This window comes from Mastacembelus armatus, chromosome 15 (genome assembly GCF_900324485.2).
Source record: "Mastacembelus armatus chromosome 15, fMasArm1.2, whole genome shotgun sequence".
Taxonomy (NCBI): Eukaryota; Metazoa; Chordata; class Actinopteri; order Synbranchiformes; family Mastacembelidae; genus Mastacembelus; species Mastacembelus armatus.
In genome coordinates this window covers 22,091,082-22,109,563 of record NC_046647.1, presented here as the reverse complement: position 1 = coordinate 22,109,563, position 18,482 = coordinate 22,091,082, and the positions used below count along the sequence as shown (strand labels likewise).

General features: G+C 45.8%; 3 protein-coding genes across 4 annotated transcripts; 2 read left to right on the top strand and 1 right to left on the bottom strand.

Moving 5' to 3' along the window:
* Window positions 1-1,833: 1,833 nt before the first annotated feature.
* On the top strand, window positions 1,834-9,194 carry LOC113131735 (NLR family CARD domain-containing protein 3-like). Its single transcript, XM_026309328.2, has 11 exons — window positions 1,834-1,877; window positions 3,529-3,660; window positions 3,774-3,905; window positions 3,992-4,105; window positions 4,613-4,691; window positions 4,835-5,054; window positions 5,195-6,989; window positions 7,107-7,280; window positions 7,472-7,645; window positions 7,913-7,959; window positions 8,325-9,194. Exons 2-11 carry the CDS (start codon window positions 3,572-3,574, stop codon window positions 8,849-8,851), a joined length of 3,351 nt encoding a protein of 1,116 aa, XP_026165113.1. The 5' UTR covers window positions 1,834-1,877; window positions 3,529-3,571; the 3' UTR covers window positions 8,852-9,194.
* A 191-nt stretch (window positions 9,195-9,385) lies between these two features.
* On the bottom strand, window positions 9,386-12,642 carry prorsd1 (prolyl-tRNA synthetase domain containing 1). Its single transcript, XM_026309368.2, has 4 exons — window positions 12,482-12,642; window positions 10,644-10,769; window positions 10,220-10,309; window positions 9,386-9,907 (listed from the first exon to the last, which is right to left on the bottom strand). Exons 1-4 carry the CDS (start codon window positions 12,560-12,562, stop codon window positions 9,695-9,697), a joined length of 510 nt encoding a protein of 169 aa, XP_026165153.1. The 5' UTR covers window positions 12,563-12,642; the 3' UTR covers window positions 9,386-9,694.
* A 1,825-nt stretch (window positions 12,643-14,467) lies between these two features.
* aifm2 (AIF family member 2) lies at window positions 14,468-18,469 on the top strand. 2 transcript variants are annotated; one of them, XM_026309360.1, is made up of 9 exons: window positions 14,468-14,572; window positions 15,280-15,456; window positions 15,766-15,881; window positions 16,290-16,409; window positions 16,575-16,667; window positions 16,760-16,850; window positions 16,946-17,098; window positions 17,520-17,720; window positions 17,831-18,469. In XM_026309360.1, exons 2-9 carry the CDS (start codon window positions 15,282-15,284, stop codon window positions 17,980-17,982), a joined length of 1,101 nt encoding a protein of 366 aa, XP_026165145.1. In that variant the 5' UTR covers window positions 14,468-14,572; window positions 15,280-15,281; the 3' UTR covers window positions 17,983-18,469. The 2 variants fall into 2 exon arrangements, with proteins under 2 accessions (XP_026165145.1, XP_026165144.1); XM_026309359.1 differs by having other exon boundaries at window positions 16,760-16,868.
* The last annotated feature ends 13 nt before the right edge of the window (window positions 18,470-18,482 follow it).

Here is an 18,482-nt window from a genome sequence, read left to right as displayed (position 1 = left end):
GCTCCTAGAAAAGACACCTCAACGACCACAGGCTGATTTACGTTAAATTTACCTTTTATATAAGTACCTTAGTACTTATACTCCAATTCGGAGGTACTTGTACTTTATATGAGTATTTCTATCACTGCAGGCTGGTGATGTCATGACATGTTATTCATGCTGCCTGTAATAATGAGGAAATGACTATATTTGAATTTGTAAATCATCTGTAAATATTTAAACAAAGCTACGTGAAATGTGAACCATATGTTTTAACAACAACGTTGTTCACTGTTGGATTTTTGTGTTGTACAAACTGCAATAAAAAGATAAACATCTGAGTAAATTCTCATATTTCAGACTCAGACCAAAATATTAAAGAACAGTCAATATTCTGATCAGAGCTGCAGTTCTCACTGTGACCACCTGAGGGCAGTAAACACTGATCACTGTCAATAATGTGAGAGGAGATGAACTTTATTCATCCCCAAAGGGAAATCCAGGTGGTCTTGTAGTCAGTCAGTCCAGTCAGTAGTGAGACTCGTCAGTAGTCAGTCATTGTGTGTCACCGTTGTTGTAGAGCCTGATGGCAGTGTGGATGAAGGATGCTTTATGCTGCCTCCCCAGCAGACTGCAGCATAAAGCAGCAGATCAAGTGTTTCACCTTCTGTGGTTGGACAGTTGACAAACTGAGAAAACCCAGTCAGGTGTGAGGTGAGAGTCACATGGTTAAAATCACCTGATATTATAATGAGGCCTCAGAAGGTTGAGTTTGTATCCTGGCAACAGTCTCATGATGACTTCACATGGAACATCAGCATTAGCTCTTGGCTGAATGTAAACAAGTATGACCATGACATGACTGAACTCCCTGGGAACATCATAAGGTCTGAGACCAGCTGCCAAAAGCTCAGAGTCCACAAGAACAGCAGATGTGAGTGATCAGCGCCCTCCAGTGGCCACATTGAGGATCTGCAGCACTCCCCACATTAATACATTAATACTGACACACACTGACATGGACTTGGAATATGATTCAAACTATGACTGATCCTCAGCTGTCTCCATCACTAATCAATACTGATGATTGATCCTGACTGAACCCTGTTAAATATGGAGCATGTTTGTATTGCAGACTGTACTTCATTCATTTTATTAATATTGTTTTAACTTCTGATCCTCTTCTCATTTTACATCGTGCATGTAGTTTCTGCTAAATAAACTCAGCTGACTGACTGGTTTTACTGACTGGTTTCATCAGACTTCAGTGTGTGACCTTTACTGAGAGCCAGTCTCTGTTGTTTACAGTGAACAGGTAAAGGTTGAGTCTGAGTCACTGACTGAACCTGATGAAAATGAAACTAAATGAAGCACAAATTTGACAGAGACTGTCAGATTGTTGTTATTGTGTTTCCATGTTACATGTTTCTTTAGCCACAATAAGAACCAACTGAAGTTCCTGAGTTCCTGTGACATACAGGTGCATGTTCAAGAACACGACCTGTGATCCACATGGTTGGATTACTGAACAGGCCTACTGGGCACAGGATCAGGGGCCCACTGGGTCAGGGTGCCCACTTGCCCAGAGAACCATGAAAGGGCTGTTAACCTTTCAATTGGAAAGTTACTCAAATGACTAGGAAAAAAAAAAACACAAAAGCCACAAAAAGAGAAGTCGGGGCCTTGTACATGTCTCTGCCCAGGGGCCCATTATCCTATAATCCATCCACGGTTGAAGTAAAGGCAGTAACAAACACAGTACATAAATATCTGACAGAACTGGTTCTGCTCCCTGTTCCTGTTTCCAGGTAGAGCTCTGACTAATTCCACAAACCAGCTCCCCTGTGTCAGACTGTTCTCTGCAGGCGTCGAGTGAGGAGTGTTGGACTGAACAAGCTGTGAGTTTACTTTCACTTTGTGTTTGTTGGACAATCTTTGTCTCCATGTTGTTGGATTATTGATTATTGATTTAGTGGAATCATACGGTCTGTCGATACTTAGCCGGATCATTTTATTGACGATCTGACCTGATCCTGGATCTGTTGGCCCACGACTCACAGGAGTCCAGGAAACGAAAAAAAGTAGCTGCTCAGAATTAGATTCTTTCATGGGCCCAGAATCTCTGGCAGTGTCCCAGTTTACAGGTAGAAAACGTTTGTCTCTGCCAGGGTAAAGTCAGATACATCAGTATACTGGTGTTTCCTGTTGAAAATTAAATTCAATATAAAAAAAAATATTGACAGTACAGCAGTGACGGCAGCCACAGACACTTTTTCCAAGGTTCTGTTCCATGTTTGTTCATGTAACCCATGCTCACACAGCATGTACTGTAGGGCTATACCGCCGCTGACTGCGACACAAAAGAATGGGTTCGTTACGGAGCCTATAGTGTGACTGAGAAAACAAATAGGACAGGATAAATTGATGGTGTTCCACATTGATATATTCAAAAGGTTAACTTGAAATAATAACAGGCAATGCACAAATAAATCATATATGGGAACCACACAAAACAAAAAATAAATACATTCACACAGCGCAGTTCAACTTCAGATATGTGAATCCGGCAAGTTCATAATAATAGAGTTCTTGATTTCCTTTAGTCCGATCGGTTCCGTCCTTAGTTCATTTATTTGTCCAAAGTAACTTATAATCCATAATCCAGACTGAAGAGGGGAGAAGAAAAGAATGAATCCTACCAGCTCGCCACTTGTAACCAAGTACAAGACTTCATCCCTGGAAGGGGGAAGGGGGAAACATCTAGGAGGAAAAAAAAACCTGACCTGTGGAGGCCAGTATCATCTCTTGATTAAATTCATCACCGGTGACAAAACATTAACATTCAATTAGGACAATTAGCGTAGTTACACTTAATTCAGTCTATTCATTCCATAACAATCAACAATTTTAGCTTGGCTAATCGTAGTTTACGCTCAGCTGCGCAGCCGTTATCGTTCATACAATTACACAAAGATCAGTTCAGTACTATAAATTCCTTTAGGGAGAAATTAGACTACATTAAAAGAGGTTATTAAGTAAAGTACCCCAACACACTGGTTTACATCCTATGGTATTCACTTCTTCCTCTGTCAGAAGAAAAGAAACACCGACGCTAACAATAACTAAAACCATTGAATCACACAGAACTCACCGTTGCGTTGCTGCAATTGATCGCTTATCTTAGCATCTTGACAAAAGAAGGGATTTCGTTCATTCCCTCTATGCGCTTTCTCTATAACCACAGCCACAGCGGAGCCACATGTCAGCCAACTTTCTTCCGTGTATCGCGTCTCATTTATATTACGCGGGTTACCGCGGCCAATCAGGGAAGGTCCTTGGAAATCAACTGACTTGCTCACGTGACAGGGGTTACATTCAGCCTGGACTTGTTTGATCCAGTCCAAATGTCCCCATTAAAAAGAGCTGACTGACCTGAGATCATGGCTTCATGGCTCCATCTAGTGTCCTGACAGTAGAAGTGCAGCAGCTGATGGTTTTACAGGAGAAATCATGCAAAGCAGCATCTGAATGATTTGGTCTCCTCTCCAGGTTAAAGGACAAAGTGCGTGTGAGCTGATGTGGATTCAGCAGCATGGATCAGGGTGAGGTCAGACAGGAGGGAGTCCGTCCCTCTAAACCCAGTCTATGTGGGGACCATGAAACCCAGACCGAAGCTCAGAGGTGAGATGGGGATCTAGGAGAGTCCAGGACTCTTCTCCATGTCAAAGCTCAGCACCAAACATCACTGCTCCATCATTATTCAGACTCACTGCTCTGTGTGTGTTGTGTTCCAGCTCAGAGAAGCAGCACAGACCAGGATCTCTTGGACCTGGAGTTGCATCTGGACCTGATTCTGAACCCAGCTGTGTGGCCATGAAATTCAGACAATCTGCTGATGGAAGGAAACGATTTAAAGTTGATGAAAGGTTGTTTCAGACAGACAAAATGTCAGAGCGTATGTGTTGATTAAAACATTGAACATGCACATTAATTATTTCTGTCTTTGTTTCAGGATCCAGCAGCAGAGACCAGACTCTCCTGAACCCAGTTGTGTGTCCCTCAGGAGTGACCAGTCGAAACATAATTTAATAGACTTTAAAGGAGGAGCTCCACCTGCTGATCAGATGTAAGCTGTAACTTTGTCAGAGTTAAGTTTTTCTAGAACAGATGGAGTTTGTGTGACATGTTGTCCGACCACGTCTGAGATCCAAAGTGTTTCTGTCGTAAATGTCATCAGGACAGAAATCATGTGAAGAATGAAAAAGCAGCTGAGAGAGAAGTTCCAGCTCTGTTTGTTCTGGTCTTTCATACTGGGAGCTGCCCAGTACAACCAGTCTGACACAAGCAGACACTGGCTGTAGGTGCCTTGCTCCAGGACTCTGCAGCAGTTAGGGAGGGAAAGATCTTTGTTGGAGCTGTTGGGACTGAACCAAACTGAGCTGAAAGCTCCAAACAGCTGCAGACTGAGCTGCTGATTCTCAGTGGGATCAGCAGGACTAGTAAAGCTTGACCACTACAGGGACTCATCTGATCCACTGTTCACATCCAAATCTCACTTCCTGGACCTTTACCTTGTGTTGGTCTCTGTGTGGACACACATCATGTGAGCTCATTCTTCATGATTCCTCCACAGGGTGGACCAGGAGAACTCAGAGGTTCCCAGTGCTCAGTCTGCCCAGCAGCATCCAACACACATGGACTCTGTATTTATGGTCAGTACATGTCCAACTGCTGCTTTGACATCTGTTCTGTTCACAGTAATCTCCACGCTGCACTTCTTAGACCAGGGTCCAACATGGACCTGATGTTTGGGGGCCATCGTTTTAGTTGGTATTCATACAGTTCTCTGTTCCAGCTGCTGGAGAACCACATTATCACTTTTGTGAAGAACGAGCTGAAGAAGATGCAGAAGGTTCTGACTTCAGGTTCCCCAGAAAGTCAAAGGGAGAATGAGGAGGTGTTGGACAGTCAGGATGAAGAGCAGAGGAGGAGCAGCAGAGAAGCATTTCTGAAGATCACACTGAACTTCCTGAGGGGAATGAAGCAGGAGGAGCTGGCCGACTGTCTGCAGAGCAGTAAGAGGATTTCTAGAAAGGTTGAACATGATGGATAAAGGCCATATGTGACATTTCCAAAGTGATGGAGATGTTTCTCTGTGGGGAATAAATCTGTATCTTCATTCTTTAAGGAAATGTTTCTTTGCCTGTTCTTTCAGAATCTCCTGCCACGTGTCGACCTCAACTCAAGTCCAACCTGCAGAAGAAGTTCCAGTGTGTGTTTGAGGGGGTCGCTAAAGCAGGAAGCCCAACCCTTCTGAACCAGATCTACACGGAGCTCTACATCACAGAGGGAGGGGCTGCAGAGGTCAATGAGGAACATGAGGTCAGACAGATTGATCCAGCATCCAGGAAACCAGACAGACCAGAAATAACCATCAGACATGAAGACATCTTTAAAGCCTCACCTGGAACACATGGACCAATCAGAACAGTGATGACAAAGGGAGTGGCTGGCATTGGGAAAACTTTCTTAACACAGAAGTTCACTCTGGACTGGGCTGAAGACAAAGTCAACCAGGACATCCAGTTCATGTTTCCCTTCACGTTCAGAGAGCTGAATGTGCTGAAAGAGAAAAAGTTCAGCTTGGTGGAACTGGTTCATTACTTCTTCACTGAGACCAAAGGAATCTGCAGGTTTGAAGACTTCCAGGTTGTCTTCATCTTTGACGGTCTGGATGAGTGTCGCCTTCCTCTGGACTTCCACAACACTCAGATCCTGACTGATGCTACAGAGTCCACCTCAGTGGATGTGCTGCTGACAAACCTCATCAGGGGGAAACTGCTTCCCTCTGCCCGCCTCTGGATAACCACACGACCTGCAGCGGCCAATCAGATCCCTCCTGAGTGTGTCGACATGGTGACAGAGGTCAGAGGGTTCACCGACCCACAGAAGGAGCAGTACTTCAGGAAGAAGTTCGCCGATAAGGATCAGGCCAGTACAATCATCTCCCACATCAAGACCTCACGAAGCCTCCACATCATGTGCCACATCCCAGTCTTCTGCTGGATCACTGCTACAGTTCTGGAGGATCTGTTAGAAACCAGAGAGAGAGGACAGATGCCCAAGACCCTGACTGAGATGTACATCCACTTCCTGGTGGTTCAGACCAAAGTGAAGAACATCAAGTATGAGGGAGGAGCTGGGACAGATCCACAGTGGAGTTCAGAGAACAGGAAGATGGTTGAGTCTCTAGGGAAACTGGCTTTTGAGCAGCTGCAGAAAGGCAACGTGATCTTCTATGAATCCGACCTGAGAGAGTGTGGCATCGATCTCAGAGCAGCTTCAGTGTACTCAGGAGTGTTCACACAGATCTTTAAAGAGGAGAGAGGACTGTACCAGGAGCAGGTGTTCTGCTTCATCCATCTGAGCATTCAGGAGTTTCTGGCTGCTCTTCATGTCCATCTGACCTTCATCAACTCTGGAGTCAATCTGCTGTCAGAGGAACAAACAACCTCCCAGACATCTGAAACAAGAAGAGACCAACCTGCAGGGAAACTCTTCTCCCAGAGTGCTGTGGACAAGGCCTTACACAGTCCAAATGGACACATGGACCTGTTCCTGCGCTTCCTCCTGGGCCTTTCACTCCAGACCAATCAGACTCTCCTACATGGCCTGCTGACACAGACAGGAAGTGACACTCAGACCAATCAGGAAACAGTCCAATACATCAAAACCAAGTTCACTGAGAATCTGTCTCTAGAGAGAAGCATCAACCTGTTCCACTGCCTGAATGAACTGAAGGATCGTTCTCTAGTGGAGGAGATCCAACAGTTCCTGAGTTCAGGGAAACGGTTTGAAGAAAAACTGTCTCCTGCTCAGTTGTCAGCTCTGGTCTTCATCTTACTATCATCAGAACAAGACCTGGATGTGTTTGACCTGAAGAAATACTCTGCTTCAGAGGAGGCTCTTCTGAGGCTGCTGCCAGTGGTCAGTCTCTCCAAGAAAGTTCTGTAAGTGTGTAGACAGTTGAATTCATTCATTGTCACAAAAAGACCCTGAGATGGACTCAGCTTGAGAGAAAAAGAAATAAGTCCAGATTTGCCTTTTCTCTGTTATTTCCTCTGCAGGCTGAGCGGCTGTAACCTGTCAGAGAGAAGCTGTGAAGCTCTGGCCTCGGTTCTCAGCTCCCAGTCCTCCACTCTGAGAGAGCTGGACCTGAGTAACAATGACCTGCAGGACTCAGGGGTGAAGCTGGTCTCTGATGGACTCAGGAGTCCACATTGTAAACTGAAGACTCTGAGGTCAGGATTCATCAACCAATTTTGAACTTGTATTACTTGTATTATCCAATTTGTACCAAAACAACAAAGAAAAACAGACAGCATTCAGTGAGGGTTCCTCAACCAGAGTACTGAGACAGTTTCATTTTGTATGTGACTGCACACAGCAGCATCATCCAAGGATCTTCCATGTGTTATTTTGTGTTTCACAGGCTGTCAGGCTGTCTGATCACAGAGGAAGGCTGTGCTTCTCTGGCCTCAGCTCTGAGCTCCAACCCCTCCCATCTGAGAGAGTTGGACCTGGGCTACAACAATCCAGGAGAGTCCGGAGTGAAGCTCCTGTCTGCTGGGCTGAAGGACCCACACTGGAGACTGGACATTGTCAGGTATGGAGGCATTTGCTGCTAACAATGATAAAGAATATTGTGTTTATGGATCAAATGTCCTAGTGGAAGCATGTAAACAGAAAGAAGGGCCAAGGACAGAGCCTTGGGGAACACCAAGACTGGACACTCTCAGGTATGGAGAGGTCTACCTGGAAGAGCTGAAAACATTTTCTCTGTCCTTTAGCTTCATGGTGGATTTGAGTCTTATATGAACAATAACATGTAGTAAGCACTGGTTTGTGCTGAACTGACACTTTGTCCTTTCAGGGTGGAGCCTGGTGGAGTCCAAATGTTGAGACCAGGTCTGAAGAAGTGTAAGTGTGTTTTTAATGACATTCATGATGACACAGCAGCTCATATTCATCTCCCATCATAAGCCCCTCCTTCCTGCTCTTTGCTCCTCCCATTCCACATGTTTCCTAAAGCTATGATGTGAAGTACAGATGCCTGGTTGGGACAATTTGTCTAGTTCAAAGCTACCGTTAGTTGACTAAGGAGTAAATGTGTCGGTCCAGTAGATGCTCTGGTTCCTGCTAATGTGAGTCAAAGCACTAACTGTATAGCTGAGAGACACCAGGGCCTGGCTCTGGGTACCTTCAGGTATCAGACTGGGTGGATCACCTGAGTTCATGCTCCTTTAATAACTGCAGCTGTTACTGTGTCTTGTTCTCTCCATCAGATTCCTGTGAACTCACAATCGACACAAACACAGTGAACAGAAAACTACAACTGTCTGACAACAACAGGAAGGCGACTAATGTGGAGGAGGATCAGCCGTATACTGATCATCCAGACAGATTTGAGCACTGGCCTCAGCTGCTGTGTAGAAATGGTCTGACTGGTCGTTGTTACTGGGAGGTGGAGTGGGAAGGAAATGTTTATATATCAGTGAGTTACAGAGGAATAAAAAGGAAGGGAGCCAGGGACGACTCTGAGATTGGATACAATGATCAGTCCTGGAGTCTGAAATGTTCAGATGGTGGTTACTCTGTCTGGCACAATAACAACCACAGATTTGCTTCCCCCACCTCGTCCTCTGGTAGAGTAGCAGTGTATGTGGACTGGCCTGCTGGCACTCTGTCCTTCTACAGGGTCTCCACTAACACACTGATCCACATCTACACCTTCAACACCACATTCACTGAGCCTCTGTATCCTGGGTTTAAAGCCTGGCGTGATTCCTCAGTGTCTCTGTGTCCAGAGTAGCAGACAGAGTCTCCTCCTGTTACAGAAACTTTCTCAGTTGAACAGAAAGTTCAGTCTGTCAAAGTTCACAGACATTTTCAGATTCATGGAGTCAGTTTCTTCTTTAACCTGTTTGAAATGATTCCTGGTAAATGTCCTGAGACAAACGTTCCCAATGCTTCGAGATTATTGTCCAGTGAGCACAGGTGTGTTCTGTAACTGTCCACTCACCTTTCAATCACGTTATTCATTCTGCCTGTAATCATGAGGAAATGATGACTATATTTGAATTTGTCTGTGACATACTGTTTGATTATTATCGACATATTGTTCTCCTTGATTTTTAATTAAAGGATTTACTGTATGCCGTGCATTGGCATCTTTGTCTTTACGAGCTGTCGGAGCTCAGGGACCTGTAGACCACAGCAGGAACCTTCTGTCGCTGCTCAAACACATCATCATTTCTGTGACCACGTCTCTGCACGCTGAAGTTTTCACATTGGAAAGGAAAAGCTGATGGATGATCAGGGCAAAGATCATCAGAAAAACAGAGTGTATATTCAGGTGGGACTGACTGAAACAGACAGACTGGTCCTTTAATGAACAAACATGCTCTTTACAGACACACAGACAGGATCAGGTGGAACATGGAGGACTATTAACAAAAAATAAAAGTGTGTAAAAGCTCAGAATAAAATGGCCTCTCTGTGGAGCAGATTTCAGTTTCACCAAGCAGAGCTGCTGAAAAAAATAAAATAAGCTCCGCCCCTGCTCTGCTCCAGCTTTTGCAATGTCTGTTCTAATGTGACACGGGTTTCCAGTTTAACCCAGGCCCAAACCCTGATCCAGGTCCACGTTTCCATCCTACTCGAAGCTCTCCAGCATGGGCTCGTGTCCCGTCTCTTTGAGGAAGCGCAGCAGGTCGTCCGGTCGCAGCCCCATGGTGGCGGCGTTGGTCATGGGGTGGAAGAAGACCATCTCATGGCCTCCTTCCACCAGGTTCCGGTCCAGGACGAACTTCACACTCTGGTCCTTATCGAAGAGCAGAGCGAGAGCCGTGGCACAGCCCTGACCCACCTGACAGGAGACGGGCACATGGAAAGGTTTTACTGTCCAGTTCAGTAGGACTAGAAGAACTGCACCCAAATACACAGATGTGTCAACACTGAGACTCCTCCGGCTTCTCCGCCAAAACCAAGTTGCTGATTATGCACCTGTGGGATCACTGCTACCTGTTTTACCTGGGGTTTATAGCCTAAAATATGAATCAGTCAATCAATCAATCAATCAAACTCTTTATAGTTCCCTCTGTCGGCCTGGAGGGATGACCATGTTGAAAACCCAGTGGACTGGTCTGTTCTGGTTCTGGAGGCTTCAACCACTTCTCACCTTGAGCTTTTCCAACATGGTCGCTTCATCCGCAAAGCGCAGGTTGCCGCTGCCGACGCCGAGCTTCTTGGCGAGGTCGTTGAGGTTCACCTGTGGGGGAACGGAGAGGATTATGGGAGGTGTTAAACTGAAACCTGGAGGAAGATGGTTAGAACCCACCTGCTTTATTAGAACTGGCAAATCAAGTTTGTTACATGTCGACCTGAAGTAAAGACAATTAATATGAACCATGAGGCTGAAAGACTGGAGCTCAAGGACACTAGTAAGGTCCAGCTCTATTTAGTGCAACATGTTGGATTTACTGTTAATTATTTCATAATCCGCAGCTTTTTGGGCTAAAACTGTTCAAATCTGTGACACGTCCAAACATTTTAACGCTGTAAGTTTTTCGTCAAAGTTGGTTTGATGTCAGGAGGCAACTGACCTGGCGGTCGTGGCGGGTCGACACCAACCACAGACCTTTCTTCTTCTTGTCCTTCAGGAAGAGGTTTTTAGTGACGGCTCCGCTCACGTCCTGCAGGTACGGCATCATCTCCTCCACCGTGAACACCTGCAGGGAACAGGCGAAATCTGACTTAAAGACGGGCTTGAGTTTTTTTAATAGAACATCTTGAATATTAAGGGATGAGAATTTTCTGTCTCAATTTGAGAATTCTGAAATAATACAGAAATAAATATATTTGAGGTTTTGAAACTGATTATTGAGTTTGACAAAGCTCAGACCATTCAGGAAGATATTTTATTTACATTTCTGATCAAATCTGTTATTCAGGTGCTGATTGATCCAAAGTCAATTTGCTTCCACAGACATCATGGAAAGTCCTGCTGATTCTGAACTGTAGTAATGAAGCACTTTCTAAAAGTATAACACATAACTGTCAGGTAGATGACAGGAAGTAAACACCTGCATCATCACCTGTGGAGGAACCGTCTCCACATGATTCAGCTGCAGGTGACCAGATGGTAACGTTAGCAGACACAGATCTGCTTTGCCCCACATGATGTTTTAACAACTGAAACACAGCTCAAACTAAGCTGAAACACAGCTCAAACTAAGCTGAAACACAGCTCAAACTAAGCTGAAACACAGCTCAAACTGAAACACAGCTCAAACTGAAACACAGCTCAAACTAAACTGAAACACAGCTCAAACTGAAACACAGCTCAAACTAAACTGAAACACAGCTCAAACTAAACTGAAACACAGCTCAAACTAAACTGAAACACAGCTCAAACTAAACTGAAACACAGCTCAAACTAAACTGAAACACAGCTCAAACTAAACTGAAACACAGCTCAAACTAAACTGAAACACAGCTCAAACTAAGCTGAAACACAGCTCAAACTAAGCTGAAACACAGCTCAAACTGAAACACAGCTCAAACTAAACTGAAACACAGCTCAAACTAAACTGAAACACAGCTCAAACTAAACTGAAACACAGCTCAAACTAAACTGAAACACAGCTCAAACTAAACTGAAACACAGCTCAAACTGAAACACAGCTCAAACTAAACTGAAACACAGCTCAAACTAAACTGAAACACAGCTCAAACTAAGCTGAAACACAGCTCAAACTGAAACACAGCTCAAACTGAAACACAGCTCAAACTAAGCTGAAACACAGCTCAAACTAAGCTGAAACACAGCTCAAACTAAGCTGAAACACAGCTCAAACTAAGCTGAAACACAGCTCAAACTAAACTGAAACACAGCTCAAACTAAACTGAAACACAGCTCAAACTAAACTGAAACACAGCTCAAACTAAACTGAAACACAGCTCAAACTGAAACACAGCTCAAACTAAACTGAAACACAGCTCAAACTAAACTGAAACACAGCTCAAACTAAACTGAAACACATCTCAAACTAAGCTGAAACACATCTCAAACTAAGCTGAAACACAGCTCAAACTAAACTGAAACACAGCTCAAACTAAACTGAAACACATCTCAAACTAAGCTGAAACACAGCTCAAACTAAACTGAAACACATCTCAAACTAAGCTGAAACACATCTCAAACTAAGCTGAAACACAGCTAAAAGGAGATCTCCTCGTGCCCGAACACAAATGTGAATCCTGACGCTTGAACCGGTTTATCTAAACGTGTTTCAGGAGTTTGCTGGATTCACAGGAAGGACCCTAATCCTAAACTGTGTCGTTTTCTAATGGGGTTCGGTGACTATTCGTTCTTCTGTAACGAATCGTTTCTGATGCAACAGTCCGGACTCGTCGAGCCGGTTTTCGGGTCCAGTCTTACCGGCGGGTGCTCCACGCAGCTGGTCCGGATGTTTAAGGCCTGCAGACATTCCTGCAGCTCTGCCCGCAGATCTTCAGCCATCGTCGATCACTGTGGGTTAAACCCGGAGCCCGCAACCTTCTGGGGGCTGGACGGTGCCTGGAAACAGCAGCGGAAGAAGAAGCAGGTCCAGTGAAGCACTAGCGCCCTCCTGTGGTGTCACCTGCGCTTCCACCTGTCCCCTCTGGACTAACACATGAAGGTGTGAAGATGGACCCACAGAACAGGACCGGTTCAAACACTGAACCTCCACTGTGTAAAAAAAACTCAATAAATGAAATAAATGAATAAATAAATGAAGCTGACACCACAGCAGCTTCCAGGTACAGGTGATTATCTCAAGGGCTGAAAGCCCAGAAGGTGTGAACCCATAAGATCAAGAGGTCAGAACAGCAAAGGGGGGCCAGGGGTGCTGCTGATCCTTCATAAATGGACTCATCATGGGTTTTTATCTGCAGAACCCAGTTAGCTTTAGCATTTAGCCCAGCAAGACTTTAGTAGTGTACTTTTCATACACACTTTCACAGCCTCACACAGAGGTAAATATGTGTGTGTGTGTGTGTCAACATGATCCACACACACACACACACACACACACACACACACACACACACACACACACACACACACCAGTTCACTCCCTCAGTGAAGGTTTTTGAAAGAAAACATGTTCCATGTTGTTGCTTGATTCTGTGATCACCTTCAGTCACACTCAGCAGAACCAACGGGGAGAAATGAGCGACAGGCGCAGCGGCGAGCCGTCCACCTCTGCTGGAGCACACACACCCGACGAGGATGAGAGAAAAGTAATGAAACTTGAAGAGGAGATCCAACGTCTGTGCGGGTGCAGCCACAGAGACCGAGACTACTGGCTCCTGCACATCCAACAGCTCATCCAAGCAAAGCAGGAGCTGGAGTTACAGCTCCAGGAGAAAAGGAGGAAAGATGAGGAGAACGTCAGGAAGAGCGGTGCCGTCCAGACGTTTGGGCTGAAAACGACTGACGCTGTGTGTGAAGACATCTGTGAGGCCTACAGCCAAGCACTGAGGTTAAACCAGGACCTTCAAGACCAGATCCAGGAGTTTGAGAAAGAGCTAGATGCGGAGGATGAGGAGGTACAGGCCCTAATAGAGAACAGAAACACAGACCTGGAGCAACAGATCCAGGAGATTGAGAAAGAGCTAGATGCGGAGGATGAGGAGGTACAGGCCTTAATAGAGAACAGAAACACAGACCTGGAGCAACAGGTTCAGGACTGTGAAGACAACGAGGTGGTTGAGCTGGAACAGGAGACTGCAGAGCTGAAGTTGGCAGGTGCTGCAGAGGAGAAGACGAGGATGAAGCACATAAAGTCGCTGTGGAGAAGAAAATGAAGCAGCAGAAAGACAATAAATAATTAAAACAAATCAAAATGTGTTTGTGTCTCACTGAAGTGTTTTCATTTGAATTTTAAAATTAAATAGCTCAAACAATCTGCAGCGATACAGAATCAATAAATAAGCAAAGAGTTCCAGGCCCATAATTCCACTGTAATCAAGCGCAGGGAGAACATGCGGACTCCACACAGAAAGGCCCCTGATGGGTTTCAAACCAGGAACCTTCTTGCTGTGAGGCAACAGTGCTAACCACTATACTTCTGGTTCATGTTTAAATATGACCCTCTACAGGGCTGAAGGGTTTGTATACTGCAGGAACCAGCTGCAGACAGATGTGTAACAGAGCAGGGTCAGACTCGTTTACAAATGTTTCATTGTGTTTTAGCCTATATCATTTATTTTTTTTATTTCTCATATATTGTGTTTGTTATTTCAAAATTTAAATGCTTTTTTAAATCATTCTAAAATGTTTGATGGACGAGTTTAACTTTTCCTACAGCACCTGAACGCAGCAGCAGAGCCCGCCCCGCCCCCCAAGTGGGCAGAGGTGAGCTGTGATTGGTGGAGAGCGGGCAGTTAAAGGATGGGGGGTGCTCAGCAGGAATCCAGAAGCAGAGAAACAGAAGTGTCAACACGGTCCGGAGTGAGACAGTCCAAACCTTTGTACCTGCAGTAGGTGAGTCCACCTCCGGTTCTTACTCTGTATCTGGTTCTGACTGTGGTTATGAGGAAACACCTCCTGGATCTTCTGTTTTCTAGCTGAGACTTGTCCTCGGTGCTGCCTTCACTGTGCCTTCAGCTGAGCAAAGATTTCCGGGCTGAGCTGAAACTGTGAAGTGTCTGGACCCTCATGTGTAATTATGGACCAACACATGAGCCGTAACTAGTGATCAGTCCTGGGCTGCACAGGACTGCCATTATATTATTATTATTATTATTATTATTATTATTAATAATAATAATAATAACAATAATGAAACTGGTCCTGATCAAATCCAGAATGTTAAACATGTTGGACCCAGCATCTAACAGTTAAATAAGTTTCCTTCACCAGTAAAGACCTGTAACGTTATCCACTGACCATCAGGCCAACTGGTTTTACTGGTTTTGCTGAAGATAACAAGCAGACCTGTAGATAACCTTTGCGTAGCTGCTGCACGAAAATGCACATATCGTGTGGCGGCAGGAAACCTAACCTGCACCTGTTCGTTCGTGGCACGAAGTCCATCCCTTTAACAGGAAGCAGCGCCATCTGGTGGAGCAGTTGGGAATTACAACCAGTTAAATCACCTGATTAATCCTTGGTGTAATGGTCTTCCAGAGGTGGGGGGACTTCTTAGATCCTGAACAGAGGTCTGTGTGTGTGTGTGCGTGTGCGTGTAGAGATGGGTGGTCAGGTGTCGTCGGTGGAAGGGGTCCACGTGGTCGTGGTGGGCGGGGGTTTCGGAGGAATCGCGGCCGCTCAGCAGCTCAAGTCTCAAGGCCTGAGCTTCACTCTGATCGACATGAGAGACGCTTTCCACCACAACGTGGCGTCACTCCGAGCCTCGGTCCAGCCAGGTAACGTTACTATAGCTACTACTGTACTACTGAGTACTGTACTACTACCCTATGACCTATGAACCTGTGACCTTTGACGCAGTGTCCTTTGACTCAGTGAGAACTTGTGACCCCCTAAGACCTAGTGAACTGACCCTGTGTGCTTGCTCTGCAACCTTTTACACAGTGTCCTATGAGCCAGTGACCCCAAGACCTGGTGACCCTGTGTGGTGAGACCCAGTGACCTTTGACCCAGTGACCTATAACCCAGTGATTTCTGAACCAGTGACTTTTGACTCAGTGACCTCTGACCTTGTGCCCTTTCTGCAGGCTTTGCTCAGAGGACCTTCATCCCGTACGCGGAGACGTTTGGAGACAGTTTTGTGCAGGGTCGTGTGGAGCGGGTCGACACCAGCACACAGACGGTGGTCCTGCAGGGGGGCAGGGTGAGGACGGGACCATGTTTGCACGTCAGATATGAGAGTTTGATTTGTCTGTTAAATGTAAACATCAGCAGGTAAAGGCTGATTTACTCACCTGAGGATCCTCTGCTGAGAATTTAATATTAGAAATCAATAATTCAGAATAATTAAGGTTTGAAGTGGAAGCAACTGTCTCCACATATGGTGCAAAAACCGTTAGTAACATTTAGCGTTCACAGGATGTTTTAATCCAATGACATCTTCCGTGTCTGACTTTTATGATGCCAGTGAACACATCACGGTGCATGTGGCGGAGGACATTTGGATTGGGCTGAAAATAAACTGATTCTGCTGCAGCCTAACAATCAGCCAGTCCAGTCTCCGTCACCCTCGGACCTCTGAAAATAAACCGAGTGTTCCTTTGTGCTGCAGGAAATCCAGTACTCCCACCTCATCCTGTGTACTGGGACTGACGGACCTTTCCCCGGAAAGTTCAACACCGTGGCGTCATATCAGACTGCGGTCCAGGCGTATGAGGACTTTGTTAAACAGGTACGACAACAGAAGTGCGGATGTTCCTGCTCCATGAGCACCTGTTGCCTGGGCCTCACACCCTCAAAGGCCTGGTTGACCTGGTTTTAGGGTTCAGGTTAGAACCAGGTTTAGGTCAGGGTTAGCGGCCGGGCAGGGTCCATAGTAACAACACTGTGTGTTCAGATCCAGGCGGCGAACTCTGTGCTGGTGGTCGGAGGAGGGTCGACCGGGGTGGAGATGGCAGCAGAGATCAAGACAGAGTATCCAGAGAAGAAGGTGACGATACACTGACCTCTGATCAGATCTGAGAGTCAGACCTTGTGTGCAGAGGAGCCTCACCGATCTCTTCCTTCTTTTTCTGCATTCAGGTGGTTCTGATCCACTCCAGAATCGGACTGTGTGACTCTGAGCTGCTGCCCAGCGTCCGACAGCAGGCCAAAGAGGTTCTGCTGGAGAAAGGTGTGGAGCTGCTGCTGGGTATGCACACCAGTGATACACCTGCACACAGGTGTTTGATTCTGTTCAGGTTCTAAGCACCGGCCTCTGTGTCGTAGGTCATAAAGTGTCCGACCTGTCGGAGCTGCCGCTGAACGTCACCCGGAGAAACACGGTGGTCACCACAGACAAGGGGCAGAGCCTGACCACCGACCTGATCATCTGCTGCACCGGACTCAAGGTCAACTCTGCAGCCTACACATCCGGCTTCTGTGAGCGCACACACACACACCTTAACCTAAACAGAACAGTACCCTAACCTCGAAAAAGACCCTGAAGGATTTATATATATATATGTAGGTTAAAAGAAAGAAGTGAATAGACTGAAGTGGATTTGGATGGATATGTAATAATTAAACCATTGGCTCATGTTTCAAATCAGACTGATTTCTGGGAAAGTTCCTAAAAAAAACTACAGACCTGATTTTTTGCTTCCACAAAACAGGAGGTTCAGTGATTTCATGGCCCAACATAAAACACCAGGAACAACATTAAGGTTCAGAAAAACAGGAGCAGGAACAGATTTTAGTCTCAGATGCTACAGAAAGACATTTAAACTAGACGGGTCAGAGGTCAGGGGTCACGGCAGCTCACCAAAGCATTACTTCACTGATTGTGACGTTTGTCCTGCAGCCTCCAGCATGGCCGACAACGGCGCCCTGAAGGTCAACCCTCACCTGCAGGTCCAAGGGTTCTCCAACGTCTTCGCCGTGGGCGACTGCGCCGACATTCAGGAGCCAAAGATGGCGTACCACGCCGGCCTGCACGCCGCCGTCGCCGTTAACAACATCATTAAGAGTGTGAGCGGGAAGACGCTGACGTCTTATCAGACGGGTGGGTTAGGGTTTGGCTGAGTCGTGTTTTACCTGTGGTCTCTGTGCTCTTGGTGGCCTGTGTTCTGGTGTAACTCACCTGAGGGTGTTGTTGGTTTCCCTGGTTGCTAGGTAGCGTCACCATGCTGCTGGCGATGGGCCGAGACGATGGCGTCGGGCAGTTTAACGGGGTGAGGTTGCCTCGTTTCCTCGTTACTCTGGGGAAGAGTCGGGACCTGCTGCTGTGGAAAAGCTGGAAGGAGATGCGGCAGACTCAGCCCTGACACACACACACGGACCCTCTGTACTAGTGAGGACCACACGCCATTGTTCAGCAGGACAATTTGTTCTTAGATGCTGGTTCTGCTGGGTCACTGTGTCTTATGGACATTAAACTGGGCCTGCACACGTCTCTGAAATCACCTGTGCAGACCTGCTGCTGGACTTTTCCCTGAAATGTGTTGGGATCCCTCAGGACCTAATCCTGCAGAACCCTGGGGGGGGTGGGGTTTAGATGATTAAAATTAAACTTTATATATATAAACTTTATATATATATATATATATAAATTTATATATATATATTTGGTTACTGAAATGAAATGTTTACGGTGTAATCAAACCTTTGTATTTATGTTTTATTAACATTCAAACTTTATTAAATAGAGACGAGTCTGGTGCTGTACCGGAGCTGTAGGTTCTGCAGGTTCTGCTGTTCACACTGTTTTCTGCCTGTTACTTCAGCTGCAGCTTAAAAAAAAAAAAAAAAAAACTCACCGAGAAGA